Source organism: Eulemur rufifrons, chromosome 14, assembly GCF_041146395.1.
Source record: "Eulemur rufifrons isolate Redbay chromosome 14, OSU_ERuf_1, whole genome shotgun sequence".
NCBI classification, from domain to species: Eukaryota; Metazoa; Chordata; class Mammalia; order Primates; family Lemuridae; genus Eulemur; species Eulemur rufifrons.
In genome coordinates this window covers 22,627,016-22,650,065 of record NC_090996.1, presented here as the reverse complement: position 1 = coordinate 22,650,065, position 23,050 = coordinate 22,627,016, and the positions used below count along the sequence as shown (strand labels likewise).

General features: G+C 42.3%; 1 protein-coding gene across 1 annotated transcript in view; it reads right to left on the bottom strand.

The window, feature by feature from the left end:
- DNAH3 (dynein axonemal heavy chain 3) overlaps positions 1-23,050 on the bottom strand; it is a 128,091-nt gene that overhangs the window by 69,308 nt on the left and 35,733 nt on the right. The window contains exons 20-33 of the mRNA XM_069485998.1: positions 19,921-20,012; positions 18,532-18,646; positions 17,817-17,933; positions 16,841-17,020; positions 16,408-16,544; positions 13,061-13,262; positions 11,407-11,499; positions 9,734-9,844; positions 7,678-7,792; positions 4,890-5,088; positions 3,483-3,591; positions 3,139-3,252; positions 2,190-2,366; positions 878-969 (exon numbers count right to left, since the gene is read on the bottom strand). Of these exons, the coding sequence (XP_069342099.1) occupies positions 878-969; positions 2,190-2,366; positions 3,139-3,252; positions 3,483-3,591; positions 4,890-5,088; positions 7,678-7,792; positions 9,734-9,844; positions 11,407-11,499; positions 13,061-13,262; positions 16,408-16,544; positions 16,841-17,020; positions 17,817-17,933; positions 18,532-18,646; positions 19,921-20,012 (1,853 nt within the window). The remainder of the gene's footprint in view (positions 1-877; positions 970-2,189; positions 2,367-3,138; positions 3,253-3,482; positions 3,592-4,889; positions 5,089-7,677; positions 7,793-9,733; positions 9,845-11,406; positions 11,500-13,060; positions 13,263-16,407; positions 16,545-16,840; positions 17,021-17,816; positions 17,934-18,531; positions 18,647-19,920; positions 20,013-23,050) is intronic.

Genomic DNA, 23,050 nt, shown 5'->3' with positions numbered 1-23,050 from the left:
ATCAGCACCTAGCACAGGGCTGGGCTTATGGTAGGTGGCTCCATGAAGGTTTGCTAATTGAATAAATAAATGAATTGAATGGGCAAACCAATGCAATCCAAGTCTACTAGAGAAAAAATAAATTAAACCTCAAATGACTGAAGCTGCCTCTTGGCCTACGAAGAGTGATACATTTTATTGAGAATTTCTGCAGTCCCTTGGATTACAAACAAGGACACCCAGGCCACAAAGACACTGAGGGCTTTGTGGAGACATCTGTTGTAACAAAAAGTAAATTCATTGTGGCCAAGACAATGTAAAAGACAAATGTAAAATTTGGAATAGATCATAAAAGCCATTTTACAATTATTATTCATAACTCTTATACACAAAGACACTGATCTGTGTGTGTGTTTGTGTGTGTATGTGTGTGTGTTTTAGAAAACTGGGTAATACTTGAATGAAGAGATAACCCAACTGATTGAAGTCAATAAATGCTATACTGATAACAATTTAATTGTAAATCATATTATATTTTCCTCTTCCATTTTGGAGTAATTTCATGTTTTACAGTATTGCTTTAAGCCATTTAGTAATGTGGGTGTGGATGTGTTGGAGCAAGGGGTGGTTAAGGTATGAGTAGCTACTTTCTTTAATAGGGGTCCAGGTGTATGTAAAGAGAGAGGAGACCCTGTCCTGGGAATCTCGGCCATGTCCCAGTCAGAAATAGGATCAAGACCAAGGCCAGGGCTCTGTGCTCTCAGATCAGCCAGTGAGTGGAAGCAAGTTTCTCAAGTTTCTCTCTTTTCTTCCAATGGACAAACCACTTTGAAGTCACCACACAAAAAACCACTCTTTAAAGGCCTTTGGAACCCACTGGAAAACCAATGTAACATACCTTCTGGAGTCCAGAAACCCCATAGAGTAGAGGGAGATTTCTCCAATGAGGGCGTAATCTGGCACCATCATGGCCACCGTCCGGAACAAGGCCTGGAAAAGAAACAACCGATCAGAACCTGAACACATACAGTGCACACCGGGGCCAGCCACATACACAGAGGCAAAGGGAAGTAGCATGACCATCCAGGCCTCTCTAACGACGATCAAGAAAGGAGGGCTGGAGGACAAGTTAATTCTGAGGGACCACCTTCAACGGACAGATCCACTGCTCCGCCAAGCCCCCCACTGGCCCTGTCCAGGTACATATGGGTCACATAAGGTCCCTCAGTGGTTGTGTGGAAGGTCTGAAGTGCTGGTATCCCAACAACACCTCATTCTCCTATGCCAAATGAGGACATATTACAGTATCAATCAACTCTTGGAGCTTCCCTGTGTTCAATACAGACATCAAAAGTCATTTAGAAATGCAGGGCCAACATGTATCAGAAGAATCCTGAAGTCAGACAGATCTTGATTTGAGTTATTGTTCTGCTACCTACTAGCTGTGGGAAAGTTATATAACCCCTATAGACCTTAGTTTTTTTCATCTCAAAATAGACTAACAACTTTATCTTCTTCCAAGAGTTATCACAGAACGAATGATATCTGTAATGAAGGTGCTTACAAGAGTACTTAGGCTTAACCAGCTTAGTAATAAAGGGGAAGCTCCATGTGGTCCAGGCTGTGTTTACTAGAGTTCTCTGTTTGAAATTTGATGCTCTCTTTTAAGTAGATTTATTTTGTTTGGCCTATAGTGACTTTTTTTTTTTCTATTGAGCCAGGATCTAAAAATCAGGATATTTCATGTAAAAATACAAATTTCTGGTTTCTCCTGAAAAACCAAGAATATGTGACAATCCCTGCTCAGTAAAATAACAGGTGGTCTGGAGCTAAGAGGTGGCTGCTGCCTCTAGATGGGGCATTTGTCAGAGTCCCTACCAAGTCTAGCTTGCTTCTCCGGTTTATATTACCTGTCTGGCTCCTGTGGACAATTTAAATAATGACCCTTGTTTGAACAAGTTCATTGCTTTCTATTTGCCACTGGGTACTGTGTATGTATTCCCCCTCTTCCAGGAGACTTTTCTGGGGAGGTGTTTGTATTGTGGGGCCAAGTACTATCTCACTGCCATCGATATGCCACTATTACTTCTTACAGCTGAAAAATGCTACCTGGCCCTATTGTTGTGTTTTTCTGTGAGACTCCTCTCCCCACCGGTGGTTACTTCCAGCTGTTTCTATTCTATAAAGCATTTATACATGCTGACATTTACCTTGAGGTTATCCGGCAGCTCAGCCCTGCCAGCGTATCCGGGGTTCATGGTGATGAAGACGGCACAGGTTGGGTTCAGAGAGAGCTCAGTGCCTTCAAAGATGAACGTCTTTAGCTTCCGGATAATGGCTTGTTGGATGCTAAGAATCTGCTGAGCCACCACAGACAGCACTTCTACCTGGGGTGAGAATTCTTCGTTGATATACACACCTGCTTCTGACAGCCACCCCTCTCTGCCAGAGTCCCTCTCACTCCCCTCACTCAGAGAAAAAAAACAACCCAATCACCTGGGAACTTAGAACATGAGGCCTTCATGTTCAAAATGAGGAGTATGATTTGAGGCTTCAGTAAAGAAAAAGAAAATTGGTGTGTGTGTGTGTGTGTGTGTGTGTGTGTGTGTAAGTAGTTTCCATAGTATTTTATCTTTGTTTCAACACCCAGCATATTGCTTGACACACAATAGGTATTCAGTGTTTATTGGCTCAAATTGTATATTTATATTTCCTGATCTCCATTCCCTACCCAAATAGAATTAATCACCCACTCTTTTGTGATGCCTCTTTTGTACGACTACCATAGACTTTTTATCATATTCTATTTGCTTCATTTAATTTTTATTTCCCTTTACTAGACCATAACAGTCTAGACAGCAAGCCCATTTCTTGCTCATCGTTGTACCATGAATATATGCAGAGTACCTGATGTATACTAGCTGTTCAATAAATTTTGGAATGGGTGAGTGAATGAATTAATATTACAGGAAGGGGGGGATATGTGTATAGAATATGGATTCTGTCTCCTTGGGCTGCTTTTGTTTAGTTTATTGAATACCTACTGTGTACAAGGGGCCATAGAAAAGACATACAGTCCTGTCATTAAGGAGCTGAAAGCCCAGAAAAAGGTCCCTCCATGTGCAACCCTTCTGTGCAGTGGCCTAGAAACAGAGTTACCTCAATTCTGTTGAACTCGTCGAAGCAGGCCCATGCTCCTGCCTGGGCCAGCCCCTTGAAGAACTTCCCCATGGCTTTATAATCCAAACCATCTGAGCAGTTGAAGACCACACACTAGAAAGAGGGAGGATGTGGACACCATTCAGGATAGATTCCATCACATCTGACTTATGCTGCACCATTAAACAGGGGCAGGGCTCCTCTCTTGTTCTACTGGAGGAGCTGGGGCCCATGCTGCCTGTTACACTAAACCATCTTAAATTTCATGCTCGCTTCCCTAGACAGGGGTCCAGAGGCAGCCAGGGAGAGAAGGTGGCAACAAATGGCATTTCCCATCTACCTACCTGCTTAGCCAAAGCTTTGGCCAGATCTTTGGTGGTTTCTGTCTTGCCTGTCCCAGCTGGACCCTCTGGAGCTCCCCCAAGGTTCAGCTTCAAAGCTCCCATCAATGTCCTAAGGGGAAGAAATCAGGACCTCAGTGCCTGAGTCCTATGACACAGGGGAAAAAAACCTGGCTTTTTGTTTATTTTGATTCATACAAATAGTTTAAAATTTTACCTTGATTATATAACCAATAAATCATCATTGTAAAAAATTCTATTTTACTCATCACTGTAACCTCACAGTGCTTGGCACATGGGCAGCACTCATAAGCATTTGTTTGAATAAATGAATGAGCAAATACATGCATACTACATACATACCTGAATCAAATAAAAGTGAAAAATACTCATAAACTCCACATTCCAAAGATTACTTGTGCTAATGGAATAGTGAAAATAAATGTATTTCTCCCACTAGATCATGAACTCTTGAGTTCATGAACTGTTTTTGACTCCATTTAATCTCTTCAGCAAGTCAATACAGTGCCTGGCATGTAATAGGTGCAAGATAAATGTTAAAAATGAATGACATGGTAACTGTGGTCCCACACCTCGTGATATGAGTCTCTATGATTTTAGTTAACACGCTGCCTTGGAATTATCTGAATATATCTCCCCAACTCCGATAAGACTTAGGGTTCCTTGAGGTCATGCATGGTGCGTGGGAAAGTTCAAGAAATGGTTGTTGACTAATGAGTGGAATAAATGAATGAACGAAGAGGAAAATACACAGAACATAGAAAACAAGTAATTGAGGATTTTGAAAAAAGAAAATACTCTCAAGTGTTATTTTTACAATATGAAAAAAAATCCATGGTTAGGAAATATGCAAAAGCAAAGAAAATCTAAACATCACAAAACTGACAAGTTCACAAAATCCATATTTCTGATGTTATGAATTCCATGGAAAGTGGTAAGCACTTTGCTGAGCACGGAATGACCATATCTGTTCATGAGACTGGTTGGCAGAGCTTAGAGACTCCTCATGTGGGTCGCTGACTTGGCCCCTTGTCTGGCCTCTTGGCCATGGGGTCTCTAGGCACCATCGTGATTCCTGCCATTGGAGAGCTTTCTACTTAAGTACTGTGCCACGTTCACAGATGGGCACCAATATTCTGCTTGTTGGTTTAAATGTATTAATTTGCCCTAGGACTCCTATTGGGTTCTCATTTGTAGCCTGGAAGCCTAGTTTCCATGCCCATCTTTGGGGCCATGGTGACTAAGAGAAAAAATTTTTAAATCTGAGAATCTGAAATGTAGAGAATGAAGGTAACAAACCCAAGATGCCCCGGCCCTTCCTCCCTGGAGTCTTTTTTCCCTCTGGAGTTCCCTACTCACCCCTCAGGTCTGGGAGCTCCAAGAGTTTACCTGTAGCAGCGGTCGGTGAGGGGTGTAATCACCAGCCGGGGGGAGTTTCCCAGGTACTCATAGCCATACAAGGCTTCCGTAGTTATCATCTGCACTTGCACATTCTTTGCCTCCCAGTAGTAGCGCAGCTGTGAGATCCACTGGAAATCATTCAGATTAGAAACCCCGTCCTCAGATAACTTGGCCACCACATCACGGGCTGTTGGGACACAGACACCAGAAACACACACATGCAGAACCATCAGAACTCTCCCATCTCCACAGACTTCTCAGTTAGAAGAGGATTTAGGATTTAGGTATATACCTACGTGATGAGTGCGATGTGCATTATCTAGGGAATGGACACGCTTGAAGCTCAGACTCGGGGGGATGGGGGGGCATGGGCAATATATATAACCTGAACTTTTGTACCCCCATAATAAGCTGAAATGAAAAAAAAAAATCAGTTTTCAAGCAAAAAAAGAAAAAAAAAATTTGTAGAGCCAGGGTCTCACTACATTGTCCAGGCTGGTCTTGAACTTCTGCCCTCAAGCAATCTTCCCACTTTGGCCTCCTAAAGTGCTAGGATTACAGGTGTGAGCCACCACACCTGCCGCCCAGAAAAGGATGTTATTAAGGCCCCTCACTCTCCAAACAATTTTAGGTTCCACTACCCTCCTTGTCCACCCCCAACCCGCAGGGAGCAATATCTGTCAGAAGCTGGTATTTACTATCTGCCAAGGAGCCAGGCAGAGAATCTGCTGCATTATCTTCTCTCAGACAGTAGAGCAGAAGTATTAAATGTGCATACTGTGAAATCAGACTGCCTGATTCAAATTCTGGTGCCACCATGAACCAGCTATGTTACTCTGGGCAAATTCCTCAATCTCTGTCCCTCAGTTGCATAATCTGTAAAATGGGGATAACATAGTACCTACATTATAGGTTCTATGTTATTATGAGTATTAAGTGAATATTATATACACATATATATACATATCTACATTTATGTACTTTAGATAGAGACAGAGATAGAGAGAAGTGTGCCTGTCATATGAAAACATTAGGTAAGTATTAGCAACTGCTATCATTCCCAAACTCCTGGGGGGCTGACCCAGAGGGCTTTGCAATATACAGTGGCCCCAAATGCTGTTATATACCCAATATGACCCTTTTGGCCCTGTTCCAGGCCTCTAGTACAGCTTAAGAGAATGCAGTCAGAGTAGTCTGATTTAGTTGGCAGGGGAAGGGAACACATGCATCCATGGTTAGATGTATTCCTTCCATCTGTGGGCCTGAAAACCCAGCTGGGAGATACATTTCTAGTTTTACCCTTTTCTCTCATGGGATTGTAAGTCTAATTTAATTTTCTCACAGTGACAGGAGCCTTGAGGTTGGAGAGTGGATATAGGTTTATGAGAACCATTAATTATTTTTTGGTAACTCACAGGTAGAGAGCTATTGAGACCTCAGAGCTGGTATAGGAGGCTTACAATTAGGATCTCAGAAACAACTTTGCACAGGGATGCTTCCATAAGGCTACTGCCTCTCTGTGAGATAAGCCTTCTTTATTATAGTAAAACCCAAAACCCTGCAGAGAAGAGCCCTTGAACAAGATTATACCAACAGCTCTTTCCTCCTTCCTGAGAAATTTAATTCCCCTCCAGGTTCTTGGGGGAACACACAGGGTAGCAGGAGGAGTAAGGGGAGTCTGTATGAGAGATCCAAGAAGAAAGTGAATTTCAAGGGATTGAGTTGGGGATGCCTGTGCTGTGCTGTGCTCTGTGTGTGTGTGTGTGTGTGTGTGTGTGTGTGTGTGCGCGTGCATGCATGCTTGTGTTTGTGAACCCAATCACTTCACTCTGGGATACCTGGGGCAGTAACCACACACCTGCACCTATTATTCCTACCAGCTGGGTATGTGGTCATTGGAAGAGCACATTTTTCCTTCTCTCTCCTTATTTTATACTAGTCTACCTAAATGAAATCAGATTGAAATGAGCATCAACCTTGAGAGGAATAAGATGCCATGAAATACCAGTAGGAAGCAGGGTGTGTGAGCAAGAGACTCTGTTCCCAGGCAACCAGCCTGGTCCAGCCCTTGTTTCCTTGGTGATGATGGAGTGAGGATGTGGGGGTGGTTTGTTTTATATAAAGTCCCCAATTCTTCTTCCTCCTTCTCCACCTCCTCCTCCTCCTCCTCCACCTCCTCCTCCTCCTCCTCTTCTTTTTCTTCTCCTTCTTCTTTTTTTTTTTTTAAAGAAAGACCTGGAAGGAATCATCTCTCCCTGCATCACTGCCCATTTCCAGTCCTTTGGGCTTGGAAGCAGACAGACATAGGAGCTTCTGCAGCTTACTAACTGTGTGCCTCTCTGCAAGTTATTCACCCCTGTAAGCCTCAGGTTCTTAATCTGTGAAATGTCTATGAAAATGAGATAACGCATGTCAATCACTTAGCTCAAAGCTTGGCACCCAGAGAGTATTCAAAAATATTAGCTCTCGTTAGCCAAGGAAATGATTCCAAGTTGTTGAAGCTCAGAAATGACTCTGGCCATCATCATTTCGGTAAGAGCCCTGCTTGGAGGGTTCCTGGAAGTAAGGTTGAAGATGGGAAGGGAAACAAGGCAGAGATGCACAGAGCCCTTTGGCGTTGGCTTCTCTCCTCCCGCCACCTCCCATAATCTCATCTGGGAAAGCCTCTTCCTAATGGGGAAGGAAACTCTGAATCACTCCATTCAGAACAGAGACAAGCAAGCCCGGCTGCTATTCCTGGACAGCCAGTGACGCCAGGCGAAGTCTCCTTGCTTACCGTGGACGTCGATGACCGTGAGGGCCCCCAGAGTGAGCCGGGCTCCGCTGCTCAGCTTCCCTCGCACCAGCTGGACAATCTGTGCAATCTGATTGTTGCTCTTTTTCAGGAAATCCTGGCAGGGGCAGAGGAGGGGACAAGTGACGAAGCTGGATTCTCCTCTGGCAATCCCCATCTCAGGGAATGGCACCATTGACCCCCCGGTGGCCCAGGCCAGACTCCGGAGTGTCATCCCTCCAGCCTGTCTTTCCCCTGGGTGAATTCCAAATCCATTATGCTCACTGAAAGAGGCCAGATTTGGAAGGTTACATACTGCAAGATTTTAATTTTATGTTATTATAGAAAAGGCAAAACTGTAGGAGCAGAAAACAGATTGGTAGGTAGCAAAGGCTTGGCGTAGCAAGAGGGGTTGACTACAAAGGGCATGAGGGAATTTTTGGGGGGTGGTGTGGACCTTTTCTAGATCTTCATTGTGATGATGCTTACATGAATGCACGCATTTGTCAAAATTCAAAACCATATGCTATGAAGGGTGAATTTTACTATATATAAATTATACAGTAAACCAGAATTAATGAAAAAAATCTGAAACTGTGAGATTAAAGGAGACAAAGGAGATATGAAAACAAAATGCAGCATGTAATTTTGGATTGGATCCTGGACCAGAAAAGCCTTTTTATGTCTCCCACTAGACTACAAATTCAGAGGACAGGGCCTACGTCTGTCTCATTCACCTCTAATTTCTTTTGCCTAGTAGCATTCCCAGCACAGAGCAGATGCCAAACCAGTATTTGCTAAGTGAATGACAAGTGGATGGATGGATGGATGGTTATCCTGTGCCAACACCTGCTTCCTTTGGGATTCCGAGGCACATCACTCAACACACATGCACTCCAGGGCTTGGGTGTGTGATGGGAAACATTCTCCCTATCTGTGGGTAGAAAACTGGGACACAGAAATACAGTCACAAAAGTCAGAAGTTTTTAGAGTTTCTAAAGTTTGAAATGATGTACATGAATGCAGTCTGCAAGTGCACAATGCAATGTATCTATTAGGAATTCTCAACATGGAATCTGTATAAATTTGAAACTTGGCCAAATATTAATGTTCTAATTTTAAAATATAAAGCAAAATACAGTAAATTAAAATATATTTTGGTCCACAGCCAATCTTCTATGGGGGAATAACAGGAGGCCTGATGAGATAATCACGGGAAATTACGCCACAGTAGAAAGGTTGAGAATGGAGTCACCATTCATTCATTCAACAGACATTTATTGAGCACCTACCATGTGCTCAGCACTGCGATCAGCACTGGAGATAGAACAGTGAGCAAAACAGACATAGCTTCTTCTCTGTAGGGTATACTGCCCCACATGTAAGTACTGAATAATTTACTGCAATCTTGTTTGACCCTCCCACAATACGATGATGTGATGCGACAGTTCCTTGCATTTTATAGACAAGCAGACTGAGACTCAGGTTAAGTTACTCCTGGACATGTGCTAACAAGTGGGATGTGTCGGGATTTGAACTCAAGTCGACCCAGGTCCTGCACTCTTAAGTACTGGAGTCAAATGACTGGAAATACACGTGTTTGGATCTGAGCATAACCAGGCATTTGACACACTTGGTCACAAGAGAAAGCTGAAGGAAGAGCTGGAGGCAGATTCATTTGGGACTGGGGGTGGTGAGCAGGGGGAAGTAGTGGAGGAGGAGAGGAAAATGGTGGCCCCTCAGCCTACGAAGAAAACAAGAGGTCTCTGTTGGTGGAAATTTTGCCAGGTTGACTCATGGAAGCCAAGCATGATAAGACTTAGAATCTTGCAGCCCAGAATCTCTGTCTGGCATGGACTGTGGTAGGTCTTGCACTATAGAACTCCAAGACAGCCCCAATTTCAAATTCTTCATTCCACTGTCCTCATGAGAACCCTGACTTCTGTGATGCTATGGGCCCAAACTATTTTTTTTAAACATGGCTACTCTAATTTTACATCATTCAAACCCCAACTGATGCTCTTATCTCCTCTACAAGCTTCATGGCAGGCTCACTTACCGGTAGGGTATTTTCTACCAGGGCTTCAGACACCTCCTGGGTCCAAAAGATGGAGGAGACACAGATGACCACCTGGCCAGGCCACTGCAAGACCCAGTGATTACGAGGGACCTGGGAAAGTGCAGTGGGCTTATGATAGGATCAGTTCATCATGTGTGGTTTAAACTGACTTTATAAAAACATGCCCCACCATCTCACCCCCACAACAAAAACAAAATTCTTCTCCATCCTCAGATACTACAAGGCTTGACAACTTTGGAATTACTGATTTATTCCTCCCTGAATTTTATGAAAAAGAAAAAAAAATCATCAACAATCTCATCAACTTCTTGCATTTTTTTCATGCTCCCATCCAGGAATTTTTTATATAGTTATAATCAAGGTGATGTTTAGAGAGTACTCATAACTATTCTTTAATTTTTTAATTTTTATTTTATTTTTTTTAGAGACAGGGTCTTGCTCTGTTACCCAGGCTAGAGTGCAGTGGTGTGATCACAACTCACTGCAACCTCAAACTCCTGGACTCAAGGGATCCTCCTGCCTCAGCCTCCCAAAGTCCTAGGATTACAGGTGTGAGCCACTGTGCCCCACATAACTACTCTTTTAAATGGCTATATATTATGGCAGTGCTGGGCCACAGTTTCCTAAGCCAACACCCCCCTCCTTTTTTTCCTTAAACTATAGGTCAGGAGTGGAAAAACTATGTATTAATAAATAAATACATAGATTTTTTATAAATAGAGTTGCATCAAAACACAGCCATGCCCATCATTTACACATTGTCTATGCTGCTTTTGTGCTACAAGGGCAAAGCTACAGTAACCATTCTACTATACATATGTATCTTAAAACTATGTTGTATATCTTAAACATACACAATACAATTTATTTATTTTTTTTAAATAGATACAATGGGAGTATGGCCCGCAGAGCTAAACATATTCACCATCTGGCCCTTTACAGAAAAAGTTTGCTGACTCTTGCTATAGATTCAATTGCATGACATAATTTCATGCTGGTAGGTATTTTCTTTAATGTTTGACTTAGAACATGTCATAGGAAAAAGGATTGGCTTTTCATTTTACGATGCAAATATTACTGCAAGGGACAGCAGGGTCAGTCCCCGATACTTTACTGTGAAGGTGTTAACTGAATATTGTTTTGTTCTATGGAGAAGGTCTGGGAATGGGAACGGAAGCTAAAAGTAACAAAGGGCACATGAAGCAGAGGGGCAAAAGTTAGCATCAGTAATGTGATCTTGCAAGAGGCCGGCTGAAGAGTTATCGGGACAGGTTATTTTCTCTCTGGCCTTCTGCCATACTTGTTCCCCTAAAACTTTGGGAGTTTAATGAGTTAGGCCATTCGGGGCATCTGCAACATAAATGAATGCTCAACTGGAAGAGGCTCTAAATCGACCTCACGCCATCAATTCCATTTGACAGAAAGGAGAATTGAGGCCAACCCTCTTCTCTTGGATCACTTGCTTCTAACTGCAAATGTTTCACCAGAAATATCTTCATTGCCCCAGGATTTACAGGTAAAGGCAAGACAGGCGCAGAGAGGTGGGTTTTGGTAGAAGGCAGAGGCCAATTGAACGGATTCATTTAACTTTCTTCCCAAAGTTCCCTGTACTGTAGCAGCGCCCTGGCATGTGTACCCCAATTCACGTTTACCTTGACATATGCTTCAATCCCAAGTCCAATGACTTCCCGCAGACTGGCAAGCATCATCTGCTCCACCTGCTGGAGCCACTTCTCTACCATGCCCTGTGGGGCAAGGACAGACAGAAGCCGCAGTGTCAGTTCAAGCCCAGAGAGAAGAACTGTGGGCAGAACCAGCTTTCTCTCTGGACAAGGCTGGAGGGAGGCCAAAGGCTCCTTGGCTTGACACCTCTTCAAGCCAATATTCTTTAACCCTTTGCTTTACATTTATTTCCTGTATTCTCAGAGGTGTACTCCTTCTAAATGGGCAATGGGGAATTTTTATAATATAGACATTTCTTTCATGTCATTTTCTGAAACAGACAACTTCTTGGGAGGCAAGTGAAACATTCACAGTTTGGTTAATAAAACAAATTGCTCCCTGTAAATGAGCAGTTTGGATTCATGCATTATTCCAGTGGTTCCCAAACTCCGCTGTGGAGATTTTTAAAAAATAAGGAAGCTTGACTGCCACCCCTAGACTTTCTGGTTTAGTTGGTATGGATGCAGTCTGGCCATTTGGATTTTGATTAACGCTCCACAGGTAAGTCAAATATGCAGCAAATTATTCAGTTTTAGAATTTCAGGTAACTGTAGCTGTTTGACTTCAGGTGCTTGTAAACTAGCTGGTGTCTGAGTTGGTAATGTGACTCCTGGTTGTTGCAATTTATATGCATGGGTGGCAAAAACAGTCAACAAAAGGAGGCCGAGAGTCTTTGTCTATTTCCACTTGAGAGTGTGTCATGCTTAGTAATTTATATTTTACTCATTATATAAGGACATATGTATGAAAACCTGAGTTAAGTAGCATCATCTTTCTTTGAGTCCATGATGTTTTATTGACCTTTAAAAACAAGTGCCCCAGGAGTACTAGTTAGCCACAAAAAACAATGGTAAACTAACACCTCTTGTACTATCCCAGATGGAGCTACAGCCCATTCTGCTAAGTGAAGTATCACAAGAATAGAAAAACAAGCACCACATGTACTCACCACCAAATTGGTACTAACTGATCAACACTTATGTACACATATGGAAGTAACATTCATCGGGCAGGGGGGAGGAGGGAGGAGGGGACGGGTATATTCACACCTAATGGGTGAGCACTGTCTGGGGCATGGGCACTCTTGTAGTTCTGACTTGGGTGGGGCAAAGACAATATATGTAACCTAAACGTTTGTACCCCAATAATATTCAAAAATTAAAAAATGAACAAAATAAAAAAAGAAAAGGGAAAAAAAAGAAAATGAACAAAAGCAAGTACCCAGGAAGCTGTCTGTCTGACTGAATCACTTTTAACTGGACTCTGCACATTGAGATCTAAACAGCATCAGTTGTTTAGATCTGATTCTTGCTACTGCCTCTACATCAAGTTTGTTTAAAATCCTTCCACCAACTTAGTATGGCATGTGGATTGCAGTATAATCCCCAGCTTAGAGAAGGGTAAACTGAGACTCAGAAAGATTAACTTCCTCAACTACCAATTGTTAAGTTGAGGAACTCAAATGTTCTTCCATATCCAGGAAGTCTGGAACTAGAGTCCTAATGCTCAACCAATATGTTTTCTGCCTCTCTCTGGTTTGCTCTGTTAGGGAAGAAAGAACCAAAGATGGGTAAGGGGAGTTACTTTGGCATTAGCTGGATAGATTTTCTGTATGAATGGAACAGTTTCTTTTTCTGAGCTGATCATGCCCACAATTTCCAGACTGTCTGTAAACTCCAGCTTGGCAATTCCTTCAAAGCACTTCTTCAAGTGTGGTTGCACTCGGAGGGGGTCCTTTGTCTCAGACAAGATCTCCAGCAGCTCATCATTTGATAGGAAGAAGAACCTATTTCAAAGCAAAGGAAGATGATAACTGGAACCTCTTTTGAGAGCTTTTTTCCCCAACAGGTAGTTCACACCCAGGTGAATGCCAGCTACATCCCAGGGTCTTCTCTGAGGCCCACTGTCCTTTACCATTTTTCATCTGAGGAATAGAAGGTGGAGATTTTTTTTTAAAGAGATGGGGTCTCACTATGTTGCTCAGGCTGGACTCAAACTCTTGAGGTCAAGTGATCCTCCTGCTTCAGCCTCCCAAGTAGCTGGAACTACAGGCATGTGATATTGCACCTGGCTTGGAAATGGTTTTGACTCTGATAGCAACAGGAAGAATGAAAGCTGGTGTATGTGAGTTTAATATGGTTGGGAGAGGGTGCTACCAGTCGAAAGGAGCCTGGATAGAGCAGTGGCTCTCAACTTTGGCTGCACTTTATAATCACCTGGGAGGTTTATAAAAATTTCCAATGCCAAGGTTCCACTGCCCAGAGAGTCTAATATAACTGATCTGGGGGTAGGTCTGGGAAAATTTGTATTTTTAAAAATTCCAAGTGATTCTAATGTGTAGTCAGTCTTGAGAACCACTTGGTAGGAAGTGAGAGAGAAGACTTCCTCATCTTTCCTTCTCTCCAGGCAGGCCTGAAAATGTCACAGGTGTGATACAAGAAAGTGAATGGTAATAATGGGCCTGTTTATATACAGAGGCCTCTACCATCTTTTACATTAGAGATAATAAGACAACTTCATCTCTTGCTCAGGCCCTAAAAGCAGCAACAACAAACCTTCAGAAAATGTTCGATGTACAAATTCCTACTATGACCATGAAGGACAGAAGTTCTATTAATATAATGGAGGGACCATGTGATTATGGTCTTCACTGACTACGGTGGATTACAAGAATGGCCACAATATTTATACCTCCTCTCATCAAGTGGTGGAGTCTATTTTCACATCTCTTGAACCTGAGCTGGCTCTATGTCTTGCTTTGGTCAATAGCATGTAGTAAATATGAGTTTGTGCAAGTTCCAAGCCTAGACATCAAGAGGTCTTGATGCTTCCACTCTTGCTGCTTTGGGGAACCCTGTGACCACCACTGTGTGAATAAATCCAGGCTAGCCTTCTAGAGGATGAAAGACTTGTGGCTCAACTACCTGTTGCCCAGACAACAGGAAGTCAACCACCAGATAAGTGATGGAGGCCATCGACTGCCAGCTGACTGCAGTTACATGAGTGAGCCAGAAGAACCACACAGCTCAGCCCAGCACCATCTGCCAACTCATAGAACTGAGAGCTAAACACACAGTTGTTGTTTTACACTTCTAATATTTGGGGTGGTTTGCTATGCAGCAAAGCAAACTATTAATGATACACTGTATCTGTAGTGTTGAGCAGATAGGAAGAGTTCAACAATTATTTGTTGGCTGAATGACTAACCAATATCTAAGGATGTCATTAATGATTTCTCCCACTTCCAAGGGAAATTCAGGTGGGTGGTCTCTATGGATTTACATTGCCTTTGTCTCTATCATATGTGATAATGAATAGGCTCAATGGCCATAAGAGTAATAATAATACATTTGTGTAATTTTAAATTAAAATCATTATTTAGTGCTCTGTATTTTCAAGATAAAATCAATTTAAATTATGTGACTAATCAACATTTTCAAAGTGTTTGCTTAGTGCTTAATTTTATTTTATAAAAATGTATAAAGAAATATTGGGGGTGTGTGTGTTCAACGTAGGGAGAAAATGTGGCTCAGAGAAGTTAAATGACTGAGTACCTTATCTAGACTTTTTGGATTTGAATTCTAGCTTGGCCATCTACCAGTCTTGTGTCTTTGGGCAAATTACTATTTTCCTATTTATGAAATGGGGGCAATTATAATACTCCCAATTCCTCCTTATTATTGTGAGGATCAAATAAATCAATAAGTTTAAAGCACTTACAGCAGGGTCCTGACATAAGGTAAGTGCTATATTAGTCCTGGCTATTCATATTTTTATTAGGAATAACAGTAGTGGGTATAGAACTAGAAGCCCAAACCTCAAGGGTTTTCTGAGTTTAATCTCTTTCCAAGTTTTGTGCTTCCAAATTAGGGTTTCTTACACTATATGTGCTATATTTGTGTTGTTGAATACAGAAGTTATTAGCCACAAGTAGCTATATATATTTTTAAAAATGTTAAATAAATTAAAAATTTGGCTTTCTCACAGTAGCCACAATTCAAGTGCAAGAGCCACCTGTGGCTAATGGCTACTGTATTGGACAGCACAGATGTAGAACATTCCTATCACTACAGAAAGTTCTACTGGACAATGCTACACTAAATATATACCAAAGACATTTCTGAATTCCAAACAAATCACTTTTTTTTTTGGCTGAGAGCAGGGAACTAACTTTGTCTGCATAAAACGGAATGCTAAAATTTACTTTTCTTAAAGAAAAATCAGGATCAACATACTAATTGGAGTCAAATGACATGGAGTGACCATCTATGGTAAATTAGACATGGAAGGACTATCTGGAGACAGAACCCTCCTTTCTGGACCTAGCCCTCTAAAGCTACCTTGACTTTTATACAGAATATTGGTTCTTGTAGGGAAAAAAGGAGTCTAATATTTATAAACATACCTACCAAAAACTACAAAATTTGATGGCAAAAAAATGTAGCTGACAATTCTTAATCACACAGTCTAGGTGCTAAATGTTTTACAAGCATGAGCTCATTGATCTGCACAACAAATGTATGAAGTAGAGGGTCATTATTATGTCCCAGTGTTACAGTGGAGAACCTGAAGCTTGGATAGGTTTGCTGGAGGTCTCAAGACTAATACGTGGAAAAGCTGAGACTCCAAAGTTATATTTAATTCCAAAGACTGGGCTCTTAATTGTGACTACTATATTCCTTTAACTGGGAGAAACAACAATGCTTGTTGGACCAAATGTAGATTTGATCCCCACTGGTGTCCATTCAACCTCATGCTAAATAATGACCATGAAGACAGGCCTTATTCCTGAAAGCTATCTCTTGGAGAATGGAGAACCAGGAAAGAATATGGCGTAGATTGGTGGAAGCCAACTCTCAGTGTGCAAAATGTAATTCCATCTATAAATGGGTCAAGAGGGTGATTCCAAATAAAAGAACAATACTAGATACCTGGGGAAAAATAGTCTCTTCTTCTCCAGGTAATCATTCAGCCCCTTCTGGATGTCCTCCAACAGAAGGTTGGCTTCTTGAAGCTTCTCAGTCATCCGTGGCTGGTCTGCTGCTACCAGAACCCTGCTGTCTTTCACCTGGGTTCCATCAAAAAAGGTGAGCATCACATGGGAAATGACCAAGTTCTGAGATTGGTCATTGTAATGAATGTGTGACCAGCCCATCAACTAACACTGCCTCCTGTCCAGCTAACTGTATGCTAATCTCCCTCCTAACTTTTGACATTAGAAAAAGATAAAAAAATATATTGAATTTGCAAAAATCAAGTACATTTACAAGTTTCCAGGAATGTGACTAAAATGCACAAAGAGGAAACATTTGTATGGCATCCCACATTCCTGCTGGTGATACTTACTAGGGGATAAAAACTTACCGCTTGGGACATGAGTGATTTCCAGTAACCATCAACAATGGCAAATTTCCTGCCCTCTTCTGGCATCTGGGCTATGATGTCCTCTGAACTGAAAATCGGTTCCAGGTATAGCCAGGTGGCTTGGCACTTCAACCAGGCATCCAAATTTTCCTGCACTCGAACTAGCTTTTCTTCCCATTTCTGTAAATTCAGCATTTCAAATCTGAATCACTAACCTGTCACTCTGCAGCACAGGCCCACAGACTAACCAAATGGATGGATTTATTCATTTATTCATTCATTCATTCACTTGTTTAACCAAATATTTATTGAGCACCCCCTGTGTTCTGGTCACTGTTCCAGGCAATGTGGCTACAGCAATGAATGAAACAAATGAGAGCCCTTGTCCTGATGGAGCTCACACTCTAGTAGAATAGTAATAGTTATAACGCTTATTCTGTGACAAGTAGATGGTCTGAGTGCTTTATGTGTATCAAAGCATTTTAATCCAATAGCCTTATGAGGTAGATGTTATTAGAAATCTCACTTTACAGATGCAGAAACGGAGACATAACAGTTCAAGTAACTTGTCCAAGGTCACACAACTAACAAGGGGGTTGTGCTAGGATTTGGACCCAGGCAGTCTGGCTCCAGAGACTATTCCCTTAGCTTATGCCACCTCTGCAAACAGTGAGCACAGGAGGCCAAACCCTTACCCTCAGGTGGTTTGCAGTCTAGATTACTACAACTCATAAGATACTTTGCAAATGTATGTTTATTTGGTGCATTCAGATCTTCTCTTTTGGCAGACAGTTTGCAAAGGCTCAGCATGCCATATGCTTACTTGGATGGTCATTGCTTTCAGTCTTGTGTTATTTTTTTTCCAATCGGGAGAAAGTGAGTTTCTTTGTTAACTGAACTTGAAAACCTTTCCCCTCCTCTGAGAAACCCAGAGCTAATGGGACATCACAAAACATTCAACCTCATTTCCTCTTACCCGGCATTCTGCTTCTATTGGTTTGATGAACACGGAGCCACACATGGTCTGGGTCTTTATCACGTGATCATCGAGTAGCAGCTGAATGTCATCCACTGCACACAAGATGCTCGTATCCTGCAAATAAAGACCCATCCCATCAAAATCCTGAGACACATCTCCCCACCACCCCCATTTTTCATGCTGATCCCGAGGGCCTCCTAGCTCAGAACTCCACTCCAGTGGGACAGGAATCTATGTTTTTCAGGGGATGGTATTTCTATTTTCTCCCCTGAAAATGTTCTTAAAGACACTGTCCACCTCCCTTGCAGAAATCAAATACAGTGTAAGCCCAGACCCGCAGTCAAGCATCTGTTGGGGAGGAAGACGCTGCCCACTTCTCTGTGTTCCTGCTTCTCTTTCCACCTGCTTTCCGGGCTCTCCTCTCCCTCGGGTGGGAGGATCAGCTGCTAACCTGGCTGCTTACGCCTAGACCCTCAGTTCCCAAACCGTGCACGACATGTCCCAGGGCACGGCAGCCAACTCAGAGTAAACAATTGTAGGTATTTAAAAATAAAACACCAATATTGCTTTTTCTTTCAATTTATATATATAATTTTTTTCAAACATTTGCTAAGTTGATAGGACATAAATTCCTTATTAAGTTGTTGGGACCTCATTACTTCACAAACAAAGCTATTAGGTATTTCTTTTGGCCAGCTGGACTGAGACTCACAGTGTCCCTGTATTTCACGAAGTTGAACGTCATGTTAACCCAGTCTAACTTCATTTTCTCCATGTTTTTCTCCAGGGAATATTCTTTACTGGCAGCAGCACCAACGGGCTCCAGTCTAAAGAGAGAACATAGCAACAGTAACGGTAACAGGAGGTGGCAGAGAAAACACATCAAAGGAGGAATTTCAGCTCAGTCTTAGGAGAATTTCAAAAAGCCCTTAATTTTACCAAAATGTTTACTATCCTAACTCTAAGATTTGCCAGCTACCTCCAATGCTTCGCGGAGTTTCTCACCCTCAGCACTGTTGACTTTTTGGGCTGTGTTATGGGTTGAATATTGTCCACCCCCCAAATTCATATGTCGAAGTTATAACCCTCAGTACCTCAGACTGTGACTCTAGTTGAAGAAAGGACCTTAACAGAGGTAATTAAGTTAAATGAGGTCATGAGGGTGGGCCCTAGTCCAATATGACTGGTGTCCTTAGAGGAAGAAGAGATGAGGATTCAGACACACAGGGAGGAGGCGGCTGTCTGCAAGCCAAGGAGAGAGGCCTCAGAAGAAACCAACCCTGCCAACAACTTGGTCTTGAACTTCAAGCCTCCAGAATTATGAGAAAACAAATTTCTGTTGTGTAAGCCAGTCTGTGGTACTTTGTAAGAGCAGCCTGTTAAACAAAAATTATGGGAGGTCATCGTTTTGGATCCAGCTCCTGCACTAGGTCTCGACAGATCAGACCAAACCCAAACAGAGTCACTCACACGAAATGCTCACAATCAAAGTGAACCTTTAAGGAAGCAGAGAGATCCCAAAACAGAGCAGTGTTTCCTGAAAACAGGAGATTCCAGTCTACCTGAATCAGCAAATAAGGAAGTCGCCTCTGCTTTAACCCTTATAGAAAAGCAACCTGATGTTAACCAATCATGTTTTCCCCCCATTGTTCTGTTTCCTGGTTCCCACCTTACAAAACCCACTGTTCTGCTATTGCCCAGTGGGAGCTCTCGTTCTATTTTGTAGAATGGAGGCTGCCCTGATTCATGAATAACAAATAAAAGCCAATTGGAACTACAACTAAATTTGTTACAATTTTATCTTTTGACAAGCTACATTGCAAGGGCTCAGTAGCCACATGTGGCCAGCGGCTCCCACACTGGATAGTGCTGACCTGGAGGATTTCTTAAAATGCAAATTGCAGGGCCCACCCCCATCATTAGCTCTGTAACCGACAATGGAAGCTTCTCCAGTAGCTAGACAGCTGAAGTGGAGGTTATTAAATAGTCTTACTCACCCTAACCCAGAAGGAAAAAACAAACGGCCTGATATGAGGCCAGTCTGTGGTAACTCACAGATCCTTTGACCAAAAAATTTCCTGAAGGACGGGATAAGCCTTACTTGTCAATGAATTTGCCGAATCCAAATTCCAGCATATTTGAAAGGCAAGTCGTTTCGGTGGGCTTTATTTCATAGCCGACAATCTCACTGATCTGCAAAGAAAAGAGGAAAACAAGTGTTTATTGTCCAGGGCAGTGCTATCCAACAACAGAGCTTTGACAATGGAGATGTTCTTGATCTGTGCAGTCCGACAGGGTAGCCACTGGCTGCAGGTGGCTGTTGAGCATGGGAAGTGTGGCTGATGTGACTGAGAAACTGATTTTTTAAATTTTATTTAATTTTAATTAATGTAATGACATAGCCACGTGTGCTTAGTGGCTATTGGATTGGATAGCGCAGGTCAGTTGGGGGTTGATCTCCCCATCAGTTTGTGAGCACCTTGAGAGCTGGTACTGGGTCTGGGTTTTGTTTTTTTTTTCTTTTTGTGCTTCCAGGGCTTAGTGCAAAGCCTGGTCTATATAATACAAGCTTCAGTCAACATTTGCTGAGTAAAGGAAGAAAAACATGGCGTAGGCAGACTCCCAAATTCTGTGCTCTGAGAAGCTGGGAAGGAGGAAGGGCTCCCCCTTCAGTGTAACTCCCTTTCTACCCCGTGTGCCTACTTGTTGGAAATCCCCCATCCCTCTGGTGTTAAATACCACCCCAGGCTTATCTCTGAAGGTCTTAAGTGAAAGCTCTTGTGGGCATTTGAAAACTTCTCAGGGACTGAAAGATCTGGGTAATACAAAGGTCCTGCATGCTGAAGAGGATGATTGAGGGGTAATGAGGCTCTATGAGAAACCTCATATACTGCTCAGTGTTGTCTCTGCCTGGCCTCCACAGGATCAAACAATGCTAGAGCAGGAAGGGGCACGAGAAAGCCTGTCATGTTCTGCCTTACTTAGCCCTGAGTCCCTGGGGCTGGCATTTAGTAGGCATCAGTATTTATGGAGTTAAAGAATGAATGAACCAGCTAACTCAATGCGTTCCAATCTGGGTTCTGAGGCCACCTGGAGGACTCCAAAGGTAATGGAAATAATAAAAGTAATTAACATTTGTTGAGGGCTTACTATATAATAGGCAGTGTCTTAAGGGCTTTATATACTTATTTCATTCTCACAACACAATGAGGAAGGTACTAATGTATTATTATTTCCATTTTACATATAAAGAAACTGAGATAAGGAAATAAAATATTTTGTCCAAAACCACACAGCTAATACTAATAAATGGCAGAATTGGGACTTGGATTCAATTCTGACTCCAAAGCTCTTATCCATCTTACTCTAGTGTCTCTTACTAGAGTAAGGTGTTTATGTACAGTTGTGCAAATTATACACTGCATAACTTGAGAAGGTACAATTCACACTGTAGTGCACAAAAATAGCATTCCCTAGAGCTGTGCAGTACACAATCTGCACAACTGTTCCTGGCTGCCCTGGGCTCTCATTTATTCTCTTATACCTGAAAGAACAGCCTAGAATAACACACTATCTCTGGGATTAAATGATAACATCTGTATAAAGCACAGTACTTGACTCAGAGATCAGTAGTTTTATTTTTAAAAATGCTTTTGTTAATTATAGAGATTGACAAGGCATCTGGCTCTGTAATTGCAAGAGCCTAGACCTACACTGTCCGATATGTAGCCACTAGGCCCTTTGTGACTATGGAGCACTTGAAATGTGGCTGGTCTGAAATGAGATGTGCTATCACTGTAAAAACACACCACATTCCAAAGACCCAGTATGAAAAATGTAATGTGAAATGTCATATTAACATTTTTATATTGATTACATAAATACATGATAATATTTTGGATATATTTCTTTAAATAAAATATATTCATAAAATTTATTTCACCTGTTTCCTTTTATGATCCCTTTTTAAAATGTGGTTACTAGAAACCCTAAAATTACACATATGCTTCCATTATATTTCTACTGGACAGAACTGTCTTAGTCCCAGAGGGCCAGCTATGGTACATATCAGTGTGGTTTCTCCCTAAGGTCAAATGTTACCTTGTTCCATCTTGTTTTAAACCACAGTAACAACCCCTTTGTGTTATCTGTGAAGTCTGTGCCGCAAACATAGGGCACTAACTTTTCCTGCTTAAGTTCTGGTAAGTGACCAGAAACCTTAGCACAGCCACTGTATGACCTCAAAAGATCCATCTTCTAGCCTCAAGAACTATAGGTGGTTTAGCCTTCAGAGCCTCCCCCCAGGGCCTGCATCTGTGCAAATGGATCTCCTGAGTTAGGCATTAGGGCAGAGAATGGCTTCCCCAGGCCTGGGGCTGTCACTGGGGTGGCTTGTGGTGTGGCCCACCCTGCAGGGCAGGAATGGGCTCTGAGTAGGAGCCGCCCTGAATGTATCCGGTAGGTGGCCTTTCTCCTTTCTGAGCTCATCTTTTAACTGCTTGACTGTTGAATTTGCACTTTCGAGGCCCATTCCTCAGGAGCTGCCTTCCTGGGGCCAGGCCCCACTCTCCCCTATGGGTTACTGCCCCCTACTCCCTGAGCTTTCCCTCAGACCTGATATTTCTTGCTCTCTTTTCACCTTTCCAGGCTGAGTCAAACAGACCTAGATTCTAATTCCCTTCCCCACCACTAACCAGCCATATGACAACTTCATCTCTTCAAGTCTCAGTTTTCCTATCTGTAAAATGGACATAACAATAGTCTCTACTTCAAAGTGTTGTCGTGAGAATGACAGGAGAGAATCCAAAGTATGCAACACAGCATCCGTACATAGTTGTACGTAGCTGGTACTCCATACGTTTTAACTATCATTGTTATTTTATTATTTTAATTCTAAGGAATAGTTTTTCTAATATATCCATGTAAGTGGCCTACTAATGAGAAGTGTGAATGTCTAGGAATGGTTGGGATTTTTAAAGTGCCCACGTGTGAGAATAGTATCATCCCAGAGGAAGTGATTCACCAGGTGGAGGGATGGCTTCCTGTGCCCCACTGCAGTGTTCTTTAAATGCCACTGATGAGGACATTTCGATAGTGCCATCTCATGGAGAAATCTGGCACTACCAGAGGCCACCTGTCCACCTAACCTCCCTAACCCTCCAAGCAGGCCAAAGTTCTAGTTAGGCAAGGTCCCTAGAGAGAGGCACCCTCTGAGCACCAAGCAAGGACAG